The sequence below is a fragment of the Podarcis liolepis genome (genome assembly GCF_965112155.1).
Source record: "Podarcis liolepis genome assembly, chromosome: 12".
NCBI lineage: Eukaryota > Metazoa > Chordata > Lepidosauria > Squamata > Lacertidae > Podarcis > Podarcis liolepis.
In genome coordinates, this window is record NC_139563.1 from 10,188,010 (window position 1) to 10,213,376 (window position 25,367).

Genomic DNA, 25,367 nt, shown 5'->3' on the forward strand with positions numbered 1-25,367 from the left:
CCCACCTTTACCCCAGTCTAATAGGGATGAACATGGGTAGAAACTTCATCCAATGTGAAATTCATTGAGAATGTTGGAGTGTTGTGGGCCAGGAGACAGCTTCACCTTCTGAACAGCAGCGTGAAGTGGGAGAATGTGGAATGACCTTCTCTTCCTGTCCTTGAAGGCTGATCAGCTGCAGGTCAAGTCATTCTGCCTTTTCCCCCTTCAGGCTGCTGTTCAGCAGGTGAAGCTGACTCCTGGCCCATGACAGGGTCCTTCTACAGGTGAAACATCTGAGGAACCAGAAGGGGAACCAACAGAGTTTTGGTAGGGCTCATGACATTTCTCATGGGGGTCCCACAACATTCCTAGGTTGCCGAAGTGAATATGAACTTCTTTCTCAGGTGGAACATGTGAGAACTGTCAAAGGGGGGCTCCATTTTTAGACAGTAATAATAATACCTAGTGTAATGTTACAAGGGGACATACATGCATCCCTATGAGCCCCTCAACAGAGTAGGGATTGGGAATCTGTGGCCATGTAGCTGTTGAATACCAATTCCAGGAGGCATGGTCAATGACCAGGAGTTGATTGGTGTTTTACAGGCTCCTCATCCCTACACTGCAGTAATTGGGCAGGGCAGGAAAGATAAAATATTGACAAGATTGAATGAACTTCTGGCCCATGAGTTCCTCCTGTAACTAGCAATGCTGCACATTCACTGGAATCTATTATTTATTTCTGTTGCGCACACACTTGCCCGACTCAGGAAAACACTCTTTAATTAACAAAGAAAGGAAGAAAAGGGAAAGCCTTCTGTAGGGAGATGAGACTAGACAAGGTGCTAACAAGCACAGTGCTAATCACAGTTTCCTCTGCCTCTCCAAGAAACAGGAAGGGGAAAAAAAGTTTGATGTGTATCTTAGCTGATTGCCAACATCTGGTATGGATGCCACAAAGAGCAATAACACAAATAACGTGTTTGGTTTTCGTAGGAGAGCTGGGGTGGTGTTGAGGAATGCTCCCTGATTGCCAAAGCTCGGTTTTGCTTGCTGTTTTTAATGCTGCTTTCTCCCCCTTTAGTTGATCCTCATTTGCAGTTGGATGCCAGACTTAGAGGCAGAACCCACCTGGAAGTCACCCTGGGCACACTAACCATTGAAACAAATGGAAGCGGTGCAAGGCCGCACAAGTCCTGTTTATTTCAGTGGTGCTTGTGCAGGAGAACTTCCCGGGAGGGTTGTACCATGCAAGAATATTTTCTGATGGTGTCCTAAATGTGCGTGACTCTGATAATATTAACAGTTTTGATGTAGAGTGCTGCTAATTACTTGTTGCACCAAAAGATTGAGACGTGCCAGTAAAACTGATCACTGTGGTATCACCTTGCTGAGTCTGTATGAGTTAGAGATGTGCTGAAATGTTTGGGCCAGCTTTTGGACAGGCAGGACAGGGTGGGGAACTGACTCTGAAGATACTGGAGAAAGTTACTGTCAATTTTGGTTGGTTTACCTTAAAACAAGATGGCCTAAGGGTCTTTTTTCTTGTTGTTCTTTTTTACAAGTTAAAAGAAAGACTCATAGTTGCTCCAACCACAAGCCTTTTTAGCAGCTGTCCTGGCTGAGATTTCAAGCTCAAAAGGTCCATGGGGATGATAGTACTTTGTGTCATTTCTGTGTACCTTTAAACAATAGAAAAGGCAGCCAATAAGATGCCAAATCTAATAATAATTTAAAAAGCCACCTTGGCAATCTTGTCTTAAGGAACATCAACCCCACCACCTGCAACAAAAATATGTGAAATTTTTCCAGTCACCCGAAAACAGCCAAAAATCCCCCTTCCCATTCACAGGAGACCAACGGCTCTGTGAAATTGTTAGAGGGGGGATTTTTGGTCATGGCTTTAGTCTGAGCATTAATGGCAAGGTTTCTGGTTTACTGACTGTTGTTTGCTAGTTTAATTGTATTACAGCTTATAGTGGAGCAGTATATGTCTGCATGCAATTGTATAGACTGCCTGACTTACAACCCGCCGGGCTGAACTCAGCTCAGCATCTACATATGGCATCCTGCCAGGGACTCTGTAAAAGTCCTGGTTTGGCGCTCTCTCTACCTGCGGGTCAACCTGGACACAATGCTAATTGTGTACATGCAATTAACGTGCACATCTTTTGCTTTGGGACTTTGCAGCCTCAGGGTTGGGACCCTGGTGGGTGGGAGTAGAGAAGGGAGGTTGAACCCTTTCTTTCCTTGCCACCGTCCCAACAAAACATGTTCTCCGGAGCAGCTGTTTGAATTTCAAGTGAAACCTTCATTGGTGACTACCTATGTTACAAAAAAAAAGGGGGGGGAGAGATGGCATGCTAGTTACATCCACACAATTCATGGCATATTTAGTTTGGCTGCAAAAAGCATTGCCAAGCAGCAAGCAAGCCACAACCCACAATCAGTGAACTTTATGGATATGCAGTTCTGGACTACAGCTTCACATGCAAGCACTCTGGCTCATTCAGATGCCATCCTTCCATGATATCACTGCTCCCACTTAGAACGTATGATGGTGCCTTAGACCAGATCAACACAGCTCAGTTGAGCCACTGACTGACAGCATCTCTCCAAGGTCTCATCCAAAGGCCTTTCCCACCACCCACCACCAGATCCTTCTAACCGCATTAGACCGGAGACCTTCTGCATCGAAAGCATGACACCCGTCATTGAATTATGGCCCTTTCCGACACATACACCCACCACACGGGCCTTCCTGTCCAGCCTGAAGTAACTGTCTACAGACATAATAACATAAGAAGAGCCTGTGGGCTGGATGAGGCCACGGGGCAAAGTAGTCTAGCATCCTGTTCTCACAGGTCCCAGCCAGATGCCAGTGGGAATCTTGCAAGCAGAACCTGAGCATGACAGCAGGATTCTCCCCACTGGTGATGCCAAGCAGCTGGTTTTCACAGGGACGTTCCCTCCAACAGTGGAGGCCGGGAATCATTTTCCCTACTCCTTTGGGAATGGAGCCAATGTAGTGGCCTCTAGAAGATGCTGGAATACTACCACCCACCCCCACCCTGAATATTGGCCATGTTGGCTGGGGCTGATAGGAGTTGTAGCCCAACGACATCCCATTCCTCCTTCAGAAAAACGCAGAAAAACAAAGAAAAGATTGCAATAAAAGATACGTTGCTGGCCCTTGTAGCTAACACATTTTCCCAATATGGCTGGGCACGTTGAAAGGTTTCACATCCAGTGTGATTTCAGACCCATCTGCGCTTTTGAGCAGACAACCCCACCACAGAATGCTTTTGATTTCCTCTCCAGGTTCAAAAGTTGTTTGTCATGTAGCATGAATAGCCGCTCTTTGAGAGACACGAGCCCAGAGCCTCCATGGCACGTGGAAGCAGTTGCCAGATGCTGTGAATTATTAGAGGTGTCCCAGATATTTGCCTGTGAATATTTTCAAGAACCCAAGATATTCCCTGAAAACACCTTTCTGTTTTTAACTTTTTCCATGTCCCCTCCTTTTCCCATGGTTCACCGCAGTTGTTTCCTCTCTGCTGCTATTATCGTGCCATTTCTTCCCACTGATTGCCCTCCTTACTTGAGCGATCCCAACCAATTGGGGAACTCATTTGGCAAATTGGATTTGTGTGGTGTTGTCGCAAAGCCAATTCCAGGTAAAGGTCAGGCAACGTTCCTGTCTTCGTTCTGTTTGGGGGTGGCGTGGAGTGAGGGAGCCTCACTGTGAATGTAAGAACGCAAGGAAAGCTTGCTGGAGTTGGCCAGAGGACCATCTAGACCAGCATCCTGTTGCCACAGAGGCCAACAACATGCCTATAGGAAACCCACAAGCAGGATTCAAACACAAGAGCCACTCTCACTTTTCAGCAACTAGTATTCAGAAGCAATGTTGGCTTCAACTGTGGAGGCAGAACATTACCAGCATGGCTAGTAGCTATCAATAGCCCTCTCCTCCTCCATGCATTTGTCTATTCCTCTTTTAAAGCCGTCGAAGTTTGTGGCCATCACTGCCTCATGTCGTAGCAAGTTCCATTCAATACTTTAATTTTATCACCCCTGCTTCCTCTCCCCCCAGAAATCACCGCACTTTTTAATGGTGGTGGGCACACATTCATGAAGACTCGACCCAACCTGTAATAGATCTATAATTTATTTTAAAGCATTTATAAACGGAGATACAGTGGTACCTCGGGATGCGAACGGGATCCGTTCTGGAGCCCCGTTCGCATCCTGAACAGAACATAAGATGCGACAGCACATCTGCGCATGTGCGGGTCGCGTTTTGCCGCTTCCGCGCATGCGTGTGACATCATTTTGACCGTCTGCACATGTGCGAGTGGTGAAGCCCGGAAGTAACGCGCTCTGTTACTTCTGGGTCACCGCGGAGCGCAACCCGAAAATACTTATCCTGAAGCATATTTATCCCGAGGTATGACTGTGTGTGTGTGTGTGTGTGTGTGTGTGTATATATATATATATGTAGTACTGATCGAACAGAAATGCAACACAAAATAAGAAAAACAGTAATATAAAGGCATATAAAAACAGGAATTCGAGAATATGTAGAGATGAGGAAGAATGTCAGTTTTGGTTTCTCCAGGCAAGAAATGCATATACTGAGGTAAAGTGTACATAAAGAAGCATTTGTTAGTAGTAATAATAATAATAATAATAATAATAATAATAATAATATACAAAATGCATTATATTAACAAAAATTGCTCTGCAAAAATGTGTATATTAGGGTAGTGTCACACTAAAATGTCTAAATAAAAAAATTCCTTCCAGTAGCACCTTAAAGACTAAGTTAGTTCTTGGTATGAGCTTTCGTGTGCATGCACACTTCTTCAGATAATCTGAATACACATTTTAGTTCTGTAACTGGAACTAAAATGTCTATGAGTGATCAACATAGATAGATAGATAGATAGATAGATTAAACAGATAGATAAATAGCAAACTGATGTGGAAAAGTGGAGAACTGACCCTCCATTTGAAAAAAGAGAAATTGATAGATTTACACATTCGTGACCACTAATTACCACCTGCTGGACAAAAGCGCTCTCTGCTCTGGCCAGCAATTTACCTACATTTTCTCTTTCCTCCCCTAAAAGGGGCCTCCCATTTTGCCTCTTACAAATGGGGCAATGAAATGGGAAGTGTGAGGTAACATTTCAATTTGGCCTTGTTTAAGAAGCAAAATAAGCAGTGGGGTAAGCATAGCATAGCACTTCTCAAAGGAACTAATTTCCAAAGGGCACCTCAAAAATGCCACAGAAGTTCAGGAAAAAGTCGCCCCGTTGGCCGTAAAAGGTCTTTCCCCTCGGGTCTAATGAGCGACTTTGCTTCCGCGCAGTTCAATTTTATGCTTGGGTGGAAGGAGTTAAAGTGATGCCTTCGCAGCTCAGTAAACAGCCCGTCCCGTTAAGCCGTAATGCTGTTGCTTCCCATTGGCATCATATCAACGATGGATTATTTTCCGCTGCAGATTGAATCGCCGCTGAAGTTTCGAATACATCTTAGCAATCACCTTTCAGAACATGGCAGCTAGCTCTGGGGAACGCAGAGACCTTTAAGCAAAGTTTTCTTTCCTCTCCTTTCTCCTCTGCCCCCAATAACTGAGAGATCACCTAAAGACCATTTAGGAAAAAGCTAGGGTGGCCAGCTGTAATTTTTACTTCCTCTACTCTTGTGCCTGTAACAGCATCCTGACAGGCAGCTATCAAACTTTCCTGCAATGCTTTTATTTCTGTGGTTGGAAAGCCTTCACACATCTCCTTTCTGCATGGCTGGATGCAGTTATAAATAAATAAATAAATAAATAAAAATATATATAAATAATTTTTTATTTATACCCCGCCCTTCCCGGTTCAGGAAGCCTGGCTCAGGGTGGCTAACAACAAATTTAAAACACTTAATTGATGCTACAAAAAAACCCAGCATAAAATACGGTATAAAACGTAAATAACAATAAAATCGAGAATCAAAAATCAATTTAGGGGGAAAACCCACCCAATAAACATTAGATGATCACTAGGGCTAGCTGGCTAAATGAGTCCCACTTGGGCCAGTGAGGAGACCAGGGGAGAACCAGCTGTGGGATTCCAGAGTGGGCAATCTTCACAAAAAGGGGAGGGGGAGAGAAGGAAGGGGAACAAAAGATCAGGCCAGGTTCAAATTGAAAGCCCTGCAGAAGGAAGTTCAATCCTGCAGGGCCCTGGTCTCATGGGACAGAGCATTCCACCAGGTCGGAGCCACCACTGAAAAGGCCCTGGCCCTGGTGGAGGATAATCTAACTTCCTTAGGGCCCGGTACCTCTAAACTATGATTATTCATGGACCTTAAGGTCCTCTGCGGGGCAGACCAGGAGAGGTAGTCCCGTAAATACGAGGGCCCTAAGCCATAAAAGGCATAGGAGGAAGAGGATCGGGAAAGAAGATGGCGATTCCTGGGCATGGCTTTGCCAAAGGCAGCGAGAGAGATTTAAGGACACAATTCACCATTCATTAATTACGTACAATATTTGTATCCCCTTTCAGGCTCTTGGAGTTGCTTAACATAAATCAGATCTAAGCCCCGGACCCTGTCCTGAGGCTCACAGTATAAGAAGTCATGACATGGGAGGAAAAAAAGGGAATGGGAGGGAAGAGGGGGAAGCAAGCTCTTCAGGTTGCAGCCGGTGCCAGAGGCGGTTCTGGCCGTCTTGCCCTTGGTAAAGAGCAGACCCTTCCCTGAATCACTTCGCCACCCCCCCCCCCCCCAGAACAGAGCTGGTCACAACATCCAGGCCAGGAAGGCAGGACAGCTCCTGTCACACAGCTCTTCCCTCAGTCAGCTGACAATGGTAGTCAGAATCAGGGGCCTGATTGGGTTGCCCTCACTGTTGTCAATGGCAGTTTTGGCTCAAAATGGCTTTAATCCTCCTGGATTTATTTATTTAAACATCATTTCGAAACAGCTTGATGTGTTGTTGTTTCTTAAATCTCTTAAGAGTACAACATATTTATAATATAAAAACAATATTGGTTAAAAACAAAAAATGCAGCCTTGAAACGATATTAAAACATACAAGCAAATAGAACATGTGCAGGGGGACTCGCCTGTGAATATATATATATATATATATATATATATATATATACCGGTATATATCTATATACAGTGGTGCCTCGCAAGACGAAAATAATCCGTTCCGCGAGTCTCTTTGTCTAGCGGTTTTTTCATCTTGCGAAGCAACCCTATTAGCGGATTAGCGCTATTAGCGGTTTAGCGGCTATTAAAGGCTTAGCGGCTTAGCAGCTAAAAGGCTATTAGCGGCTTAGCGGCTTAGAAAAAGGGGGGGAGTGAAAAAAATCGCAAGACTCGCAAGACATTTTCGTCTTGCAAAGCAAGCCCATAGGGAAATTCGTCTTGCGAAGCGCATCGAAAAACGGAAAACCCTTTCGTCTAGCGGGTTTTTCGTCTTGCGAGGCATTCGTCTTGCGGGGCACCACTGTATATATCTATATCTATCTATCTATCTATCTATCTATCTATCTATCTATCTATCTATCTAAAATGAGGCAGAAACAGAGTTAACTTGAAGAGAGAGTTACATTCCCAGCCGTTTTAGGGGTGGGTTGAAGTGACTCAACACAAAATTATCTGGAAACCTTGTAAGTCATTTTAACACTAACAGACACACATTAAAATGGCATCCATATTCCTCCCTCAAGCGAAATCTTTGTGGGGGAAAAACTTTAGTTGGCCATGACAATAAATGATGTCACTTTTCATGCAGCCGGCAAAGATCTTACTTTTCGAGAAGTGTCCTGCTAAACGGCAGAGGATTCTTCACACCAGGATCCTCTGTAACGTGTTATCCGCCAGACAAAATGGCACCCGTCAGCCGTGTATTGTTTCCCGCCATACTCGGGACCATATGTAGTCCCGGGCAGGTGGCAAACAGAGACATTTTAAGCCTGGAGGGCCTCCACACAATCATACTGGGTTGGTGGTTTGTGCTTGCTTTAATAGACAACACATTGCACACACCTGCCTGCATGTTGAATATCACAGGCTGCAGAGAGGGGGTGGGTTATAAGAATCAAAATGAAATGTTCTGATGCCTGAGAAGATTAAACATGGGGGGAAAAAACCCAACACTGAGGGGATTATATTTCTATTTAAAACCATAATAACTGGATGAATAGAACACAGTTTGGAAACTGACCTGAAAAATTAGTAATATTAGGGCTGCCTCTTCCATAAACCTACCCCGGGTGAACAACTGCTTTTTGATAGTTTGCTTTCTATAAACATAAAAATAAGAAAACCACTTACTATGTTCCTGTGTTGATTGGCCCCCACCCACTTTCAACACTTTTTGTTTTTTGTTTTTGCAAGTTTGGGTTGGATCTTTAATCCTCAACTGATTAAAAATGCTGCTACACTCGCGGTATGCATTGCTACGATGATTGCTTGAAACCCCTGATAAGAGACCTGGCATATTAATACTGTGATAAATGTGAGACAGGGTTAGGACACACAGCCTGTCGCTCGATCACATACAGCAAGTCTTTTCATAATAATAATAATAATAATAATAATAATAATAATAATAATAATAATAATTTATTTTTATACCCCGCCCATCTGGCTGGGTTTCCCCAGCCACTCTGGGCGGCTTCCAACAAAATATTAAAATACAATAGTCTGTCAAACATTAAAAGCTTCCCTAAACTTACAAGCTTACAAGCAAGAGACAGGGTTATGACTGTGGTTTAGCTATCTCTCCTTCCATAACCATATCTAACACAGCAGTTCCAAGAAAGGAGTAAGAAATAAAAAATAATTTTAAAGGTTTATACACATATTTATTACACCGCTGCCCCTCCTCACAACAGCCCTGTGAAGTAGGTTAGGTTGTGGAGTGGTGATTGGCCAAAGGTCACCTAGCAAGCTCTATGTCTGGATTTGAACCCAGGTCTCTCCATTCCTACTCTGACATTCTAGCCACTATAATGCACTGGCTCATAATAGTATATATGGTAGTAATGGGATTCCAGGCAAATCACACTTTGGGGACATGCTGGCAGGTTTTTATTGGTTTATACCAAGAAATCCTGCATGGTATGTCTTGCTTAGTGCACACTTTCACACAAATCAGCCCGAGAACAATTGTTATTTTAGTCTCTTTAAGCCATATTTCCCCATGATGCTCAATCCACAAACCTGTGGTTTAAGGGCTCCCTCCTAACCAGGATATGAAAACTGGATGCAAAATCCAGGTTTCACATCCTGGTTTGAAATAAGCCCTTGAACCATCATTTCCCAGTTCAAGCATCACCCTATAATGCCATTATACCAGTCTATGGTGCCACCGCTTTAGGAATGCTATGTAAAGTTCTTCTTGCCTCACCTCAAAAAAGACATTGCAAGGTTGGGGAAAGGTTAAAAAAGCAGCAACCCAAATGAGGAAAGCTTGCAGCATTTGAGTCTCTTTTCCCCCGTTTAGAGGCAGCAAGTAAGAGGCGGCCTGCTAGAATTGTATAAAATTATGCAGCACATAGACAGTGAATAGAGGAAAGTCCTTCTCTCGCTCATAATGCTAGATTGCGCTGACATCCATTGAAGCTGAACGCTGGAAGATTCAGGAGAGACAAAAGAAAGTACTTATTCACACAGCATATAATTAAACCATTCAATTCACTCCCACGAGAAACAGTGATAGCCCCCGAAAGAGGATTAGACTAATTCACGGAGGACAAGGCTATCAATGGCTACTAACTATGATTGCTGTTTTCTACCTCCACTGTCAGAGGCAATAGGCTTCTGAATACTAGTTGCTGGAAACTACAGGAAGGGGAGAATGTTATTGCTTTCAGTTTCTGCTTGCATTCTTCGCGTGGGCATTTGGTTGGCCACAGTGAGAACAGGGTGCTGGGCTGGATATACTGTGGGCCTGATCCTGCAGGGCTTTTCCGTCTGTCCTTAACTAGCATGGCTTTGCTGTAGCCTAGCACGCCTGGGGAGGAGAGAAGGAAAGAAGTGAGGGAAGAACTGGAGGAGGGGAGCGGAAAGAACGCAGAAGCGTGGCTCATCCTTACTCTGCCAGACAGGGATATTTGGCCTTAGTTGTATGACTTGTCTCAGTTAGCTCTCTGCTCCTGAGGTCTTTGACATGGCAGCTGCCCAAATGGTGCCTCCTTAACTAGGTACTAGACTGTTCTTAGATGGGATGCGGGTGGCGCTGTGGGTTAAACCACAGAGCCTAGGACTTGCCAATCAGAAGGTCGGCAGTTCGAATCCCCGCGACAGGGTGAGCTCCCGTTGCTCGGTCCCTGCTCCTGCCAACCTAGCAGTTTGAAAGCATGTCAAAAGTGCAAGTAGATAAATAGGTACCGCTTTGGCGGGAAGGTAAACGGCGTTTCCGTGTGCTGCTCTGGTTCGCTAGAAGTGGCTTAGTCATGCTGGCCACATGACCCGGAAACTGTACGCCGGTTCCCTCGGCCAATAAAGCGAGATGAGCGCTGCAACCCCAGAGTCGGTCATGACTGGACCTAATGGTCAGGGCTCCCTTTACCTTTAGAGTGTTCTTGCTACCCCTTACTTATGTTTGGTCAGACATCTTCTGGTGCCCCCTTATATTCCCAGCTGTTGGATTGTATTGCCTTCTGCCACCAGAGCCTTTTCAAAAAGCACACATTGCCTAGAATGTTATTTTAACAGGCTATTCATATGTTCCAAAAGAATTAGAATGTTTCTGCCAGTTTTACGTGCACCTGCCCATTTGTGATAGATGGTTTCTGTTAAGCAAGTCTTGCTTAGCTTAGTTCATCTCTGTCTGCGCTCCCCCTTCAAGCTAGTTCACAATCCGTCGAGACATCTTCATGCATTGGTCACTGATGTGTGAAAGGTGGCGCACAGCTATTCTTTGTGCTTGATCAGCATTATTCTCTGAGAGAGACTGAGCCCACAATCCCGAGAGGAGGAAACATAAAGACTAATCCAGGGACAATGAAGACGGAGTGCGAGAAGCAAGCCAGCTTTTAACAAACTGCAATGGGAGGAGGTCTGGGCTGGACCTGCCTTTTGAAACAGGATCCAAATGGATTTCTAATTGATGGACTATTTGGCTGCTCTGTTCCCTGTTCTGTCGAAATAGAATCATTAGAAAGCTGATCTGCCTGCCTTTTTGCACCGACTTTGTTGCTGTGTGCCTCCGTGAGAACGTTCCCTCAAGGCAATGGCTTTCAGACTTTCTGCCTGCACAGAATCCTTCCAAACCAGTTCTGCTGAGAAACCCATAGGTGCTGCTATGGAACCTTTCTCTCTTACAGAAGATGCTGGGGAGCATCTTAGGGAGCATCTTGGGCCTCTCTGCTAACACATGTGAATGGCAGGTGCTCTTGAGAACACATCCAGTGCTCTTTTTGCAGAGGGGGTTCCATGGCTCACCTGTAGAAGAAATGTTTGGCACACAGAGGGTTCTGCCTTCAGTCTCCAGCAGAAATCTTTTTTATTTATTTTTATTGATTTTAACATATAAATTATAAAATGTACCACAAAACTTATCACTTATACAATCATTTTAGACTTCCATCAGCACCTCTGATGATCCACCGTTTTAACCACCTCTTAACTTTATATTGCCCTTACATCTCTTAACAAATCATCCTTCCCCTTCTCCATTTTTGCAATACTTCCAGTAATACTCCTCACAAAACTTCTTGCAAACCTACAAACGTCGTCTGATCTTCACAAATACTTTTCAAGTAGTCCGTAAATTTACTCCAGTCTTCTGTGAATTTCTGGTCCCGCCGGTTTCGAATCCTTCCTGTTAGTTTATCTAGTTCTGCATAGTCCATTAACTTCATATCCTCCATGCTTCAATTGTCGGTAATTCTTCTTGCTTCCATTTTTGGGCCAGTAATATTCTTGCTGCTGTTATTGCATATAAAAAGAGCTTACATTCCTTTCTATTTATATCACTCCCCACAATGCCCAGTAAAAATGCTTCTGGTTTCTTTTTGAATGTATATTTCAACATTTTTTTCAATATCAGTCTCCAGCAGAAATCTAATGGCGTTCACCATGACAGCTCTCATAGCAGACGAGAGTCCGAAACGCCAGCCTTTTTATAAACGCACGTAAACCCAAAGAGCAGCAATACAACTGCATAAAGCTCCATTTATTAGGATCAGCATGAATACAATCCTGTGCATATTTTCCATGGAATAAGCTCCATTGAAGCGGGTGATGCTGCTAAATGATTACATTGGTTCAGCTTGTAAAACACATTGAACTTTACCAAGAGATCTTCAGCCAGCTGAAATGCAACCGATAGCATTTAATTAAAAACACAAACAATCTCGCAAAGAAGCGTTACCATTAAAATGCTGGCAGGAAGTAGGAACTTCATCAAAGGAAAGAAAATTAAGCATCCCTTCCTCTGCTTGGTTTTTCTCTGTCTTCCTCTATGGTGATAAGTCACAAACAAACTTGAAAGCTTTGTTATTCCTTCATTGGCTTGCTGGGACAAGGAGAGTTTGCATTCATCAGGGTGTCCAAGAAGATGACTCTGTCTCTCCTGCTCTAAACTCCCCCTTCACTGCACCACTGATCTCCAGCAGAAATATTCTTGTCTGGGACCTTGGAGAGTGCAGTAAAGGCAGTCAGTGCTGGGCTGGCTGGACCAGTGTAAGTGAAGAGCTCTCTATTCGTCTAACAGGAAAGTATCCACAGATTGCAGGCTAAGCACACACTTCGCATGCAGAAGTTTCCTGCCTTCAGTTGCCAGCTGAAAAGGACCTGAGGTAGCTGGAGATGGGAAAGATTCCCCTCTGGGTCTTTGGAGAGTTGCTGCCAGTCGGAGCAGGCAGTACTGGTCTAGATGGCATTGAGTGGTGGCCAAGCTTTCTATCCAGGAAGCTTATTTGCCATGACTGATCTTCTCATTGAGGAACTCCCCGCCACAAGTTTCCAGTAGCCATAGGGGTTTCCTGAACAACACGGCATTAAGGAATTTGCAAATTTGGCAACAACTACCTGTCAACAACACAGACAGCCAAACCTACCCACTCCACTCACCTGAACACCTGTTTTTCTTTAAGAAGTTGCTATCGCGTTTCACCATTGGGCCAGTTTCTTTGGCTAATTACCTCTTGCATACCAAAATCTGGTCCTATCGAAGTTGAACACTAGGGATTTCCTCCTACCCAACCAATGAAACACCAGAATCAAAGCCAAATTTTATATGTGTTCTAAGTTTAACTAATTTTCCAAGTTCACCCCTAACGCTGAAATCCAAAATGCTGAGAATCCAGTTGTAAACCTTTACATTTCTGGGCAGGGGATCTTACATTCACCCACTGTCAAAAATTCACAAAGGCAGCAATCCTATACGTGGTGTTAAGTCCAATTGAACTCGGTGGCAGTGACTTCTATAAAAGTACAGGGAATTTAGGATGTTGGTTTCTGGTTCTCTAGAGTCTTTTGTTTGAGAACTTGAAATCACACACACACACACAAACCAGAAATACAAAGTTTATTTGAGTATATGTGTACACCCTATCTTGTTGGCTTAGAGCTTAGTTACAGCCTTTTCCTCATCTTAAAAAACACCATTTATTATCAGATGTTCTGCAAACATACACACAGAGTCAGTGTGAAGGGGTGGCACCTTCAGGAATCTGCTAATGGCCCACACTCCAGGTGGAGTCCCGCTGACAAGAGCCCCTGGACTTGCTGTATTGCAGAGGTAGATAAATTGAGGGATGGGAGCCCATGTAGGGGAACTTGCCCAAGGCCTTCTGAAACCTTGGAGCTGATGCTATATGCATAACCCCTTGGCAGCTATTACAAATATAGAACCAGCCATTGTTCTTGGGTTTCACCAGTTTTGACCCTGCTTCTTAAAAGCATTTCATTGATCCCCAAGTGGTTGAAGACTGGAACCTTAATACCGCATTTACAAACAACATTGGGTGCAAGCCAAACCTTCTGGAATTAATGGCAAACGTCCCATTGAGATTCTCAGAACTACACCAGATCAGTAGGGAGGAAAATGTATGGAAGAAATTGGGACATAAATGGAACAGTCTTTTCTTTCACATTGCACAGAGAGGGGCAGACTCCCTGCCTCATTTCAGTAGTCTTACCGGAATTATTTTCATTTCCCTCAGACTTCCAACAGATGTTTTGCCTGAGCTGGAGCCTCCAAATTCTCTCCGAATTTCACTACAAGTGAAATTCGATGGGAACTCTACCTATGCCATGCATTCACAACTGGGAGATACATGGGGTGGGTGTCTTGTAGATGCTACTAGTACTGACTTTTAATACCCGTACAATGCTCTTGCACTTTTGTATCTCATCCTATAACCTGCTAACCTTTGTCTCCTTAGGTTTGAAGACCATTGTAGGTGCCCTTATCCAGTCAGTTAAGAAACTTGCCGATGTGATGATCTTGACCGTTTTTTGCTTGAGTGTTTTCGCCCTCATAGGGCTCCAACTCTTCATGGGAAATCTGAGGCAGAAGTGTGTCCGGAAGTTTAACACCACCATTAACGGCACATTCATACCGGACGATGCGAGGTGGCCATCCTTAGATGCTTTTTTAAATGATGCAGGTAAGATGCTCTCTTTGCTTCTGTGTTTTATGGTTTTTGCCAAATGCAAGTTTCTTCACTTGCATTTATTATGAAAATAAATAAATCCAAGTTTGACACCATGCGGAAACTCAGAGCTCTGTGCCAAGAAGGCTCAGCACTGTGTATGGAAACATTTAAAAAGCCAACTAGCAACTTTTAGCAATGTTTGTTTGTTTGTTGGGATACTTCCAGGGGTGCCTCATCCTATATGAAGTCTCCTAGATGCTAAGATCTTCAGAGGTGTTTTTGCTTTGGGTCCTTCTGCTGTCTGGGCTAAGGTGGGCTAAGGAATGATAAGGAGCAGGGCCTCCTCTGTGGTGGCTTCATAGCCAAGGAAGCTAGTTGGAACAGCTCAGTAGGGATATTTAGGAAGCTGCTGAAAACTTTTCTATGGGGGCACATTTTTGGGAGCAGAATGGTTGCTGCTGCAGCATTATTAGCATTTGCAGAGTGTCAGGGGTCTTGAACCAGAGACTCGGGTGAAGCTGGCCTCCAGGGAGAGAAACAACCAGAGGATGGAACTGAGGATACCAGCTCCGCAAACGTCAGGCTACAAAAAGGACCAGTGGAATTGTACCATAACGCTTCTGATTCTGTTCTAGTGCCTGAGGAATTCTGTTCTCTGGCTGTATCTTTCCCCACTGATCTATTATGTGGCTTCACTGCCCCAGTGTTTGACTGCTTCACAGTTTTCCCAGGGTTCTGTTCTACAGGAACCCAAGGCTGCCTGGGAGAGCTGGGCAGTGCCCCTCCCAGAGGCCGAGGCAAGAGTTCAAGGCCCACAGAGCACCTTCAGGACCTTGGAGAGCTCCATAGTCACATAGAGGTAGCCTGATGAGCTGCTGCCTCTAGGAGCACCTTGCTCAAACTGAAGCCTAAAATATGATGTCTGGATTGTAGTGAAGCAACTCCCCAGAAGAGGGGACCTGCTGTTAAAGGGCTCTCACCTAATTATGTGAGGCACCTGTGTGGCTGAGGAGATGCTCCTGTATCGGACGAGGATAGTATAGCTGCATCTTCTGGTTGGGAAAGTGCTGAAGGTGGTCCTGGCAGTTCTTCACCCAAGTGCCTCGTCCCCCTTTGTGTCCATTTCTCCATGCCTGGCCTCTGAGTTGTGTGTCATGGCACCCAGCTTTAAAACCTGATTGCGGCTGCGTGCCTCCAAGCTGCCACCCGTTGCCATGCGATCTTGGCTGCCGTGGTGTTTATTGGCTTGTTGGTTTTAAGATGTTTTCTGATTACTGTTAGCGCCTGTGAGATACTGCTTATAGGCTAGCTGGCAGGGCTGTAGCTTTAGGATGAATGGGTGAATGAAACAGTTTGAAATCTTTCGGGATTTGAAGGCCAAGCAAGATGGCAAGAGGGTTAAACAAAGGGCAATTAGTTCACCAAGAAAGCAGCTCAGAGGATCAAGTATTTGTATCTTGCTTTGGCCCGGACATTAACAGAAGCCAGTAGCTGTCACTGGGCAAGTTAGTTGCTCCGAGCCCTTGGGATGTGAGTCACTCCTTGGTTGCAGGGTGGGGGCTGAAATGCTGCCTATCAGGGTTCAAAGGATAGATGAGTCCGAGAAGCTTTGTGATAAGTGATATATATATATATATATATATATATATATATATATATATATATATATATTTGCTTTCGTAGATTTTCACGGGTACAGGAATGCAGGTTTTGGTGTCTTCGGGTGTCTTCCCGTGTAAGGGTTGGGGTGTCTAGGCGACGTTTCGACGAGGTCTCACTCGTCATCTTCAGGCTGGTGCTTTCGGCTTCTTGTTACTGGAACAGAGCTCTGTTCCAGTAACAAGAAGCCGAAAGCACCAGCCTGAAGATGACGAGTGAGACCTCGTCGAAACGTCGCCTAGACACCCCAACTCTTACACGGGAAGACACCCGAAGACACCAAAACCTGCATATATATATATATATATGTGTGTGTGTGTGTGTGTGTGTGTGTGTGTGTGTGAATGCTGCTACTGTTGCTTTGGGATTGCAGCCCAACTGAGCATCATAAACCACACTTTGGGTGGCATCCAGCAAAGTAGCTATGGCCACACAAGGATTTCCATTTGGGTAGTGGAACTCAGTGGCGTAGCATGGGGGGTGCAAGGGGGGCAGGCCGCACCGGGCGCAACATCTGGGGGGGGGCGCTCGCTGCCTCCGGAGTCGCCAAAGAGCCTCGGGCGCAGGCTGTAGCAGAGCCGCATGTCTCGCAGAACCGACGAGCTGTGCGCGCGTCCGGGCTGAAGGCGTCCGGCAGGCAGCGGCTCTCAGCGCTCGCCGCGGTCGCCGCGCGTCAGGGCCGTGGAGGACGCACCAGGCAGCCCCTCCTCACAGCCCCGCCTCCGCCGCTGCTGCTGCAGCTGCTGGGCCATGATTCATTTTCCTCGCCTCTCTGCCCCCCTCCTCCTCCGGGCAAGCGGCGTCGTTTGGGCGGCAGCGCCAGCAGCAACTCGCCTCAGATCACCTGACGCGGCAGGTTAGGGGTTAGGGGGGCGCAAATTACTTGCCTTGCCCCGGGTTAGGGGGCACAAATCCACAGGTTAGGGGGCGCAAATTACTTGCGTTGCCCCGGGTGCTGACAACTCACGCTACGCCGCTGGTGGAACTTGCCCCTGTCTTTCCCCCAATCCCAAATCTGAACTGGAGGATTGAGGAAACCCCAGAACAGATTTAAGTGGTGCGTGGGGGGTGAGGAGGGGAATTTCCATGGCACAGCTAGATATTATTGTGCTAATGCTGCTGCTTCATTGCATGTCACCCTTCATTTCTCGGCCTGCGATAAAACCCTTCTTGTGGCTCCCCCCCCCTTTTCTGTCCATTGTACGCACCTGTAACTAAACCAGGCATGATTTAATGCAGAAAAAGGAGCAGGGATATAAATGTTTAAGATAAACGATGACAAGAAAGTGAATATTAGCGTCCCTGTCCCTTCAAGAACACACGGCATTACCTTCTCCCCATCAGTGGGAACGCTGCATTGATTACACTGCTGCCTATCTACAAACTTCCTGGCCAGCAACAAATATGCAATTCCAGACTCTACATCTAGATCAGTCCCAGTTTTATCAGGACAATGAAACAAGCAAACAAAAGCATTAAAAAGATGCATGTCTAGGCAGGCGTCTTGTGGAAGGGTAAAGAAATCAAATTAATAGATGAAGGATTGCAATACTCTGCTGCAAAACTAGTCTGTGCAGGGATCCTGAAATAGAGAACTATTGTGAGAGTGAGTGTCTGATTTAAGCAGGAAGTCAGGGCTGGAATAATAATAATAATAATAATAATAATAATAATAATAATAATAATAATAGAAGAGATTCCCTGCTGAACCATGCCTTTGAGGTTTCAATCTCATAGCTGTTACTGTCCCTTTATGAATGTATTTAACAGAGTTGCTGCCTTTAAAAAATAAAAACAAACAAACAACAAACATTGCTTCTTTTTAATGGCAACACATTCATCCAAACCTCAACAGGAGTGCCATTCCTGGCATGCTAGAATGGGTACATCTGTTGGATTTCTGCCTATTGTGCGGCTGTTTAAAAGACAACAAGCCTGGGAGCGTGGGTCTCTAACTGGTGGTTCAATACCAACAATTAGTGGATAGCTCAATGAAGATGTCAACTCAGCGTGCAGCCACCATGAAAAAGGTGAATTCCATGCTAGAGATCGATAGAAAAGGGAGCTGAAGTAAAAGCTGCCGATATCATCAAGCCAATATACAAATCTATGATGCAACTGCTTTTGGAATACTGTGTGCGTTTCTGATTGCTGTGCCTCATAAAGGATATTGTAGAGCAGGAAAAGGTGTAGGAAAGGGCAACCAAGGTTATTGTGGCAGGAAGAACTCCCCTGTGAGTAAAGGTTACAATATGTAGGACTTTAGAAGTGTTTTTTCCCCTTAATGAATGTGGACTCACGTGCATGAACTTGCAGCTGGCATGCTATCACCACACACCACAGAGTGAGCCCCATTGAATTCGGTGGTGCTTAATTCCGGATAGACATGCTTAGGAATGTGCTATGCAGTGTTCTGCCATGTAACACTCACAGCCTCTCAATACCTGTGCTGGAGAGGCTCATTCTGAATGGCTGTTAGCCAATTGCAGGACTTCTTTAACCAAAGGAACAGAACACCTGCCTTGCTTTTGAAACAGCACAGAGCAATCCACTTCAGGGTGAATGAATACAGCAGCCAGCAAGCATGGCATTTTTTCAACATGGAAACTAAAGGGCTCAGGCAACAGTCCTTGGTGTAAGAACTGGGATGCGGTGAAACCTGCTCCTGTTTTCACCTGTGAAATGTTAGAGAGTATGGCATCTGTCTGCCCCGGGAGGCAATGGAGGAGTGTGCCTTTGGGGGTGAGGTTGGAGGGTTGCAGTGCCTGCTGTGGCTGTAGAGACCAATGTGGGAGATGTTGGGAAAAAGCACCAAGGCAAAAGCCAGCTCCAGATGGCTGGAATGCAAAACAGGATGTTGTGGTTTGCAGATGTACTGTTGGAGGAAAGGTGGAGCCTATTCTCTGTACTGAGCACCGGATGTTAGCTCAGAGTGTCATGTGACCTGTGCTGGAAGTACAGGGGAGGAGTTGTGACTCTTCTGATGGAGTCTGAAGGGTGCAGTCACATTTCTATGTACTGTTGAGTGACAGGAATAAAACATGTAGAAAAGACTCCTGTCTGTCTCATTTCTCCTCCCTGGGAGAATGCAGGGAGGGAGAGAGAAGCAGAGGGTGTGTTCTTCTCACATCTAATGAGAAGAATCGCCGGGTTTGTTTACCTAGCCTGCCGGAGGTCGCAGAAGAACGGTAAACACAGTATCTCGCTCAATTGCCTCAGGGGAGGCCAGGTACTAACAGGAGAGACATGTTTTGTTGCAGCTGGGGCAGGTGAAGGCAGGTGAAGGGGGTTTGGACTGGGTGCCCATCAATATGCAGATGATACCCAGCTCTACCTCTCTTTCAAATCAGAACCAGTGAAGGCGGTGAAGGTCCTGTGTGAGTGCCTGGAGGTGGTTGGAGGATGGATGGTGGCTAATGGATTGAGGTTGAATCCTGACAAGACAGAAGTACTGTTCTTGGGGGACAGGGGGCGGGCTGGTGTGGAGGACTCCCTGATCCTGAATGGGGTAACTGTGCCCTTGAAGGACCAGGTGCACAGCCTGGGAGTCATTTTGGACTCTCAGCTGTCCATGGAGGCGCAGGTCAATTCTGTATCCAGGGCAGCTGTCTACCAGCTCCACCTGGTACGCAGGCTAAGACCCTACCCACAGACTGTCTCATTAGAGTGGTGCATGCTCTGCTGGAATGCACTCTACATGGGGCTACCTTTGAAGGTGACCAGGAAACTACAACTAATCCACATTAATGTGTGAAATTTTAGTGTATTTTTTGTCTTTGTTGGAAGCCGCCCAGAGTGGCTGTGGAAACCCAGCCAGATGGGCGGGGTACAAATAATATATTATTATTATTATTATTATTATTATTATTATTATTACCCAGTTGTGCTGCTGCAGATGCACCATGGCGTTTCCTCTGTCTGTGCTCCTCCCAGTGGTCATTCCTCCTCTGATCACTGCTGTGGATACATGACTTGCTTGCCTGTCTCCAGGCACTGTGGTCATCTGCAAGAGATTGACACATGGCAAGGTGGATGTTGCCAGCCTTCATGTCATGTTTGCAGGCACCTTTGTAACTCAGAAGAAAAATTAGGAGAGAAAACTGGCAGAGAATCAATCTGCACATGGTCAGGAGTTGCGGAAGGGAGGACTGGTTAGGCCATTTCATTTCTTATTTCCCAGGCTTTAGTGCTTCATTGTTGTCATGTGGTTGTGGGAGAAGAACAACCCAGCAACTCTTTAGGGCAAGTATGAGTGGCGGCGCTGGGGAATCAATCATTTTGTAAGTATTGTGTGGAGATGAATGACTTAACATCATTTGAGGGGTATTGATCACGCTACATAATAAGATTCCGCATTTCAATTGCTTGAAGATTGATGTCGCGAATGCAGATAAAGCGAGGATTAGGGACGCTAAATTCGATCAAACGAGGACCAGATTAAGTAAAAGCCTGCCAGTGTTCATTAGGCAGTGGTGTCTCAGACAGAATCCAGGGGAAATGGGAAGAGGTGCCCATGCTTGCTCAGGGGATCATGGTCTATTCAAAGAAAGCCTGCATGAAAATAGGGGACCATGAATGAAGCATCTGGGGCAGAATCCAAATGAAATACCATAGGGCAATAATAGCCTTCCCAGGGGACTCAGGTTCAGCCCCAGGGATTTGTGGGCCTCTGGGAAAAGTCCTGGGGTGGGCCAGCACCCTCCTCTCAGTGGGCCTTCCCTTTACCACAGTACCCCTGCCACAGTGGAGTGTCGAGCATCAGAGAGCGCAGTGGGGGGAGGCAAAGATTTGCTTCCCTCTCCCTGCCACTAGACCAGCAATGAAGGTAGGTGCAGGATGGAAGACGGAGAGATAGACAGGTCGGTGGGTGAGCAGGTAAGGGATGCTCACTGGAGCTTGGGAGAGGGAACAGAGTCTTTCACGTACCCAGTCATTTGGTTTTCAAGCCCAATGTGGGAGTGTGCCTATCACTGATCTTATGATGCCCACCCCTTCAAAAGTTGTTTTGGTCAATTGTAGTCCAGGAACATTTGGGAGGGCACCAGGTTGCCTAAGGCTGTCCTAGGATATTGTCACTTGTGAGGCAGCAAATAATGTTCCTAAATTTCTTCTACTTACTGCTTATAGTTTTAATTCTGTACAGTGGTACCTTGGATTAAGAACTTAATTCGTTCTGGAGGTCCGTTCTTAACCTGAAACTGTTCTTAACCTGAGGTACCACTTTAGCTAATGGGGCCTCCCGCTGTCGTCGTGCAATTTCTGTTCTCATCCTGAAGCAAAGTTCTTAACCTGAGGTACTATTTCTGGGTTAGCAGAGTCTGTAACCTGAAGCGTATGTAACCTGAAGCATCTGTAACTTGAGGTTCCACTGTAAATGCAAAATGCTTGGGGGCCAAAAAAAACCAAACAAACAAATACCACCATCACAAAATCTACCCATTTTTTGCCATTTGGGTTCTTTTTTGTCTCAGCCAATGTCCCATGCTGGGTCCCTTCCCAACCTGCTTTTTTGAGGAAAACCCAACCCAAAGAAGCAGATAAGTGTCCCATCTTCTAACACACCTCACCTGGCTTTGGGAGGGTGGGGAAACAGTACTACCCCCAAGACACATCTGAATCCAGCTTGAGGAAGAAAAATACCCCGTAAAACTGCCTATGTCAGTTTCTTACTTTCTATTTAAAAACTAATGTACTGAGGTAACATAAAGGTAAAGGGACCCCTGACCATTAGGTCCAGTCGTGACCCACTCTGGGGTTACGGCACTCATCTCGCTTTATTGGCCCAGGGAGCCGGCGTACAGCTTCCGGGTCATGTGGCCAGCATGACTAAGCCACTTCTGGCGAACCAGAGCAGCGCATGGAAACGCCGTTCACCTTCCTGCCGGTATCTATTTATCTACTTGCACTTTGACGTCCTTTTGAACTGCTAGGTTGGCAGGAGCTGGGACCGAGCAACGGGAGCTCACCCCGTCGCGGGGATTCGAACCGCCAACCTTCTGATCGGCAAGCCCTAGGCTCTGTGGTTTAACCCACGGCGCCACCCGTGTCCCATAATGTACTGAGGTTAAAATACAAACAGCTATTAGCCCCTGAAACTATCGAGTTTTTAGTTTTCCTGGATGAAGGTTAAGACGCAGGAATTTAGGGCATCACTCAGCCATTGCCGGCATTAAGATTCCACACACTATTTCCTGAACAGAATGTATATATACATCATTGGCTGGCTTGGAACTGATATATATATGTGTGTGTATATATATATATTTGTGTATGTGTGTGTGTCAAATGCATAATATTAGAAGAAGAACAATGCTTCGATGGTCAGAGGGGAAAACACACGCATCCTATATATGGATCCTTCTGTGTGGGTGGACATTACGGTTTCTAGGAAAGAAGCTTAAAATTTCTGGCCTGCCAGCCTGACAGTGGAAAATACATCTTGATTGAGATATTAAGGGTACATTTAGTAATAAAATGGAGTTTAAGATTTATGAGTCAGCCTAGATTTATGAGATGTAAATAGCACAAGGCAAATATGCTGTTTGGCTTGGAGGGAAGCAAAACAGATCAATAGCTGGATGAATCTGAAGTTTGTCATCATTGGGGGGGTACAGGGATTTTAAACCCCCCAATTGAACTATTTGGGGGGGGAAGCCCCTCCCAGTGCACTTGACCCAAAAGCCACAGTCTAGTTTTGCTAGATATCCTGTGACTTGTCTATATATTGGGTTCCAGATACCTGAAATATTGTTCCACCCATTATATACTGGGGCTGTGCCTGAGTGGATGGGTGGAATCACCTGCCCTGCTCTGGATTCATTCAGTTTGGTTTTTTTAAAAAAGGTTTTTTAAAACCTTTAAAAACTTGATTTGAACCGTATTTTAAAATTGGTTCAGGAGGGGAGTTACACTGCTCCTTAGCAAGTGGCTTCCCCTTTGTGCAGTGAAGTTGCTCGCAAAGGAGATGTACTATGCACAGACCAATTTCCCTAACCATGGTTTATGCTCTGTAGTACATGTGAGCGAGACCATTAATTAAAAATAAAACAGGCCCTGCGTTTGCAACCTAATCGTTCACAGCACTTCACGGGGAACGTTGTCTCAGTGATCGTTAAAGCAATTCTGAAAGGTTCACCGGTATTATTACAGGTAGCTGTGAGGGGAAGGAGAGCTTTCCCAAGGTCACTCAGTGACTTCGTAGTCAATAATGGTTGAGGGAGACTCTGCTAGTTCTCTTGACAAGTGACAGGAAGTTTTTGTCTGTGATTGTTCTGCAATGGGAGTTTCTTTGGAATCTCAAAGGCCATCTGGCCTCACCTACATAATTTCCTTTCTGGCATCTTTTCTGCATTGCATGAGGCAGTCGGAATCCTTGTGACTAAGGCTTCCTTGTCGTTTGAAAGTCTGCCTTTCGGATCCAATTATTCCGGCTAGAAGTGCCGGCCGGTTTTGCACCTCGGCTTGAGACGAGGCTGCGATACCTGCTGCAGGGGATGAGCGTTTCTTGATCGGTGGGAAGCCTGTTTCTGATAAATCTGTCTGGAAAGGTAGGAGGCTTTCTGCAACGCCAGAAGTGGGACAGAAAGTCAAGGAACATCGAGGGTCTGGCAACTGCTGAGTAACATCCCTGTATGCTCAAATGCTCCCACATCACAAGTCCAGACGGCTGGCCTTTAGCAAAGGAATCTCAAATCACATTGTTGGAAACTGTTTGCGTGTCGAGGTCCCCAGGGCCACCCCAATAACTCACACATCACACAGATTTTTTTGTTTAAGATTTTTGGCATAATTTTGGCCACAACTTTATTAAAATACAAATTTGTGAGTGGTTGCTTAGCCATTGGTTGCGACTGTCTGCCCCCACCATGGGGGACAGACTGACATTCCGCACGATGCGAAAGTCAGAATAGGGGAATACACTTGGGGGTAGCGATGGAGCAGGGAACCTGCCCTCACCCCAAATGCAAATAGGAGCTCATTGCTATGGCCCGAGCCCCCTTGACAGAGTGGACAAGCAAGAGTTAGCCCCCAATTCCTTTAATGGAATCCCTTGCAGCAGCAGCATTAGAGGGGCAGGCACAGCCAATCCATGCCCCTCAACCAACCAAACCATAAACCAATGCCTAACTGCAACCTTACAAGTTGTGACGATTTGCTACGCAGTAGGCAAAAACCAAATGGCCCCAGCCAGTCAGCCAGATGGACAAAATTCCTACCGGGCCCCTGCCCCAAGAGCAGATGACCCCATGACTGGCATAGCAAGGTCAAAGTGAACAACCCTAATTCTAGGGAGGGGGGGACGGGCAATCCGATGCACAGGCAAAAAGAGGAAGCCCTAGCCTCGTGCAAGGAGTTTTACTATTTCTGGCTGTCAATCAACAAATGGCTTCTTCCCAACAACAAGGGAAGCCTCAATCGCATCAGTGGCCAACGATCAATTAGCCCGCCCCCAACTTTGGAGTGTCCTGGCGGCCCCCACCGCAACACGTGCTCTCCATGAAGGAGAACACGCTATGTCAAGGAGAGAGAACTTGCAGTAGTGCAACACTGGTTAAGCCTTTTTCTGCTGAGGGAGTTTGTGGTAGTTGAGGCCTTGCTTTTAGAGGGAGGTTAGTCAAAGTGAATTGAAACTGCTTGAGGCCTGTTTTTGTGGGGAATTGTGGCAACCAGGATTGGCTGATCCTGAGTATGTGTGTGCTGTTGTTGAATTTGATATAACAAACCCACTCGAACCCTTACAGACCCTCCAAGTGTCCCTATATTCCAAGGACAGTTTTGGATTTACAGAAGCCGTCCTGGTTTTGGATTTGATCCCACAATGTCCTGCTTTTCCTTAGAATGTCCCTATTTTCATTGGATAAACATTGGAGGGGATGACCTTAATGGGTTCACAAGAGCACATGGAGACTTCAGCTGCAGAGGAAGAGTTGTGGGCACCTGCAAATGCAATAAACATCTTCCATTCTTATTTAAATTTGTTGTCGTCTCTTCCTCTTAGTTGCATTGTCAATTTTGCCATTTCAGCATATTCCATTAATTTAACTTGCCAATCTTCTTTAGCTGGGATACCTTCTTTTTTCCCATGTTGTGAAAATAAAATCCGTT

The 25,367-nt window shown here is 45.6% G+C and overlaps 1 protein-coding gene across 8 annotated transcripts in view; it reads left to right on the plus strand.

The window, feature by feature from the left end:
- Positions 1-25,367, plus strand: part of LOC310689209 (sodium channel protein type 5 subunit alpha-like) — a 308,343-nt gene that overhangs the window by 122,586 nt on the left and 160,390 nt on the right. For all 8 annotated transcript variants that reach the window (XM_083466571.1, XM_083466570.1, XM_083466572.1 and 5 more), the window contains one exon: positions 14,391-14,615. In XM_083466571.1, the coding sequence (XP_083322697.1) occupies positions 14,391-14,615 (225 nt within the window). The remainder of the gene's footprint in view (positions 1-14,390; positions 14,616-25,367) is intronic.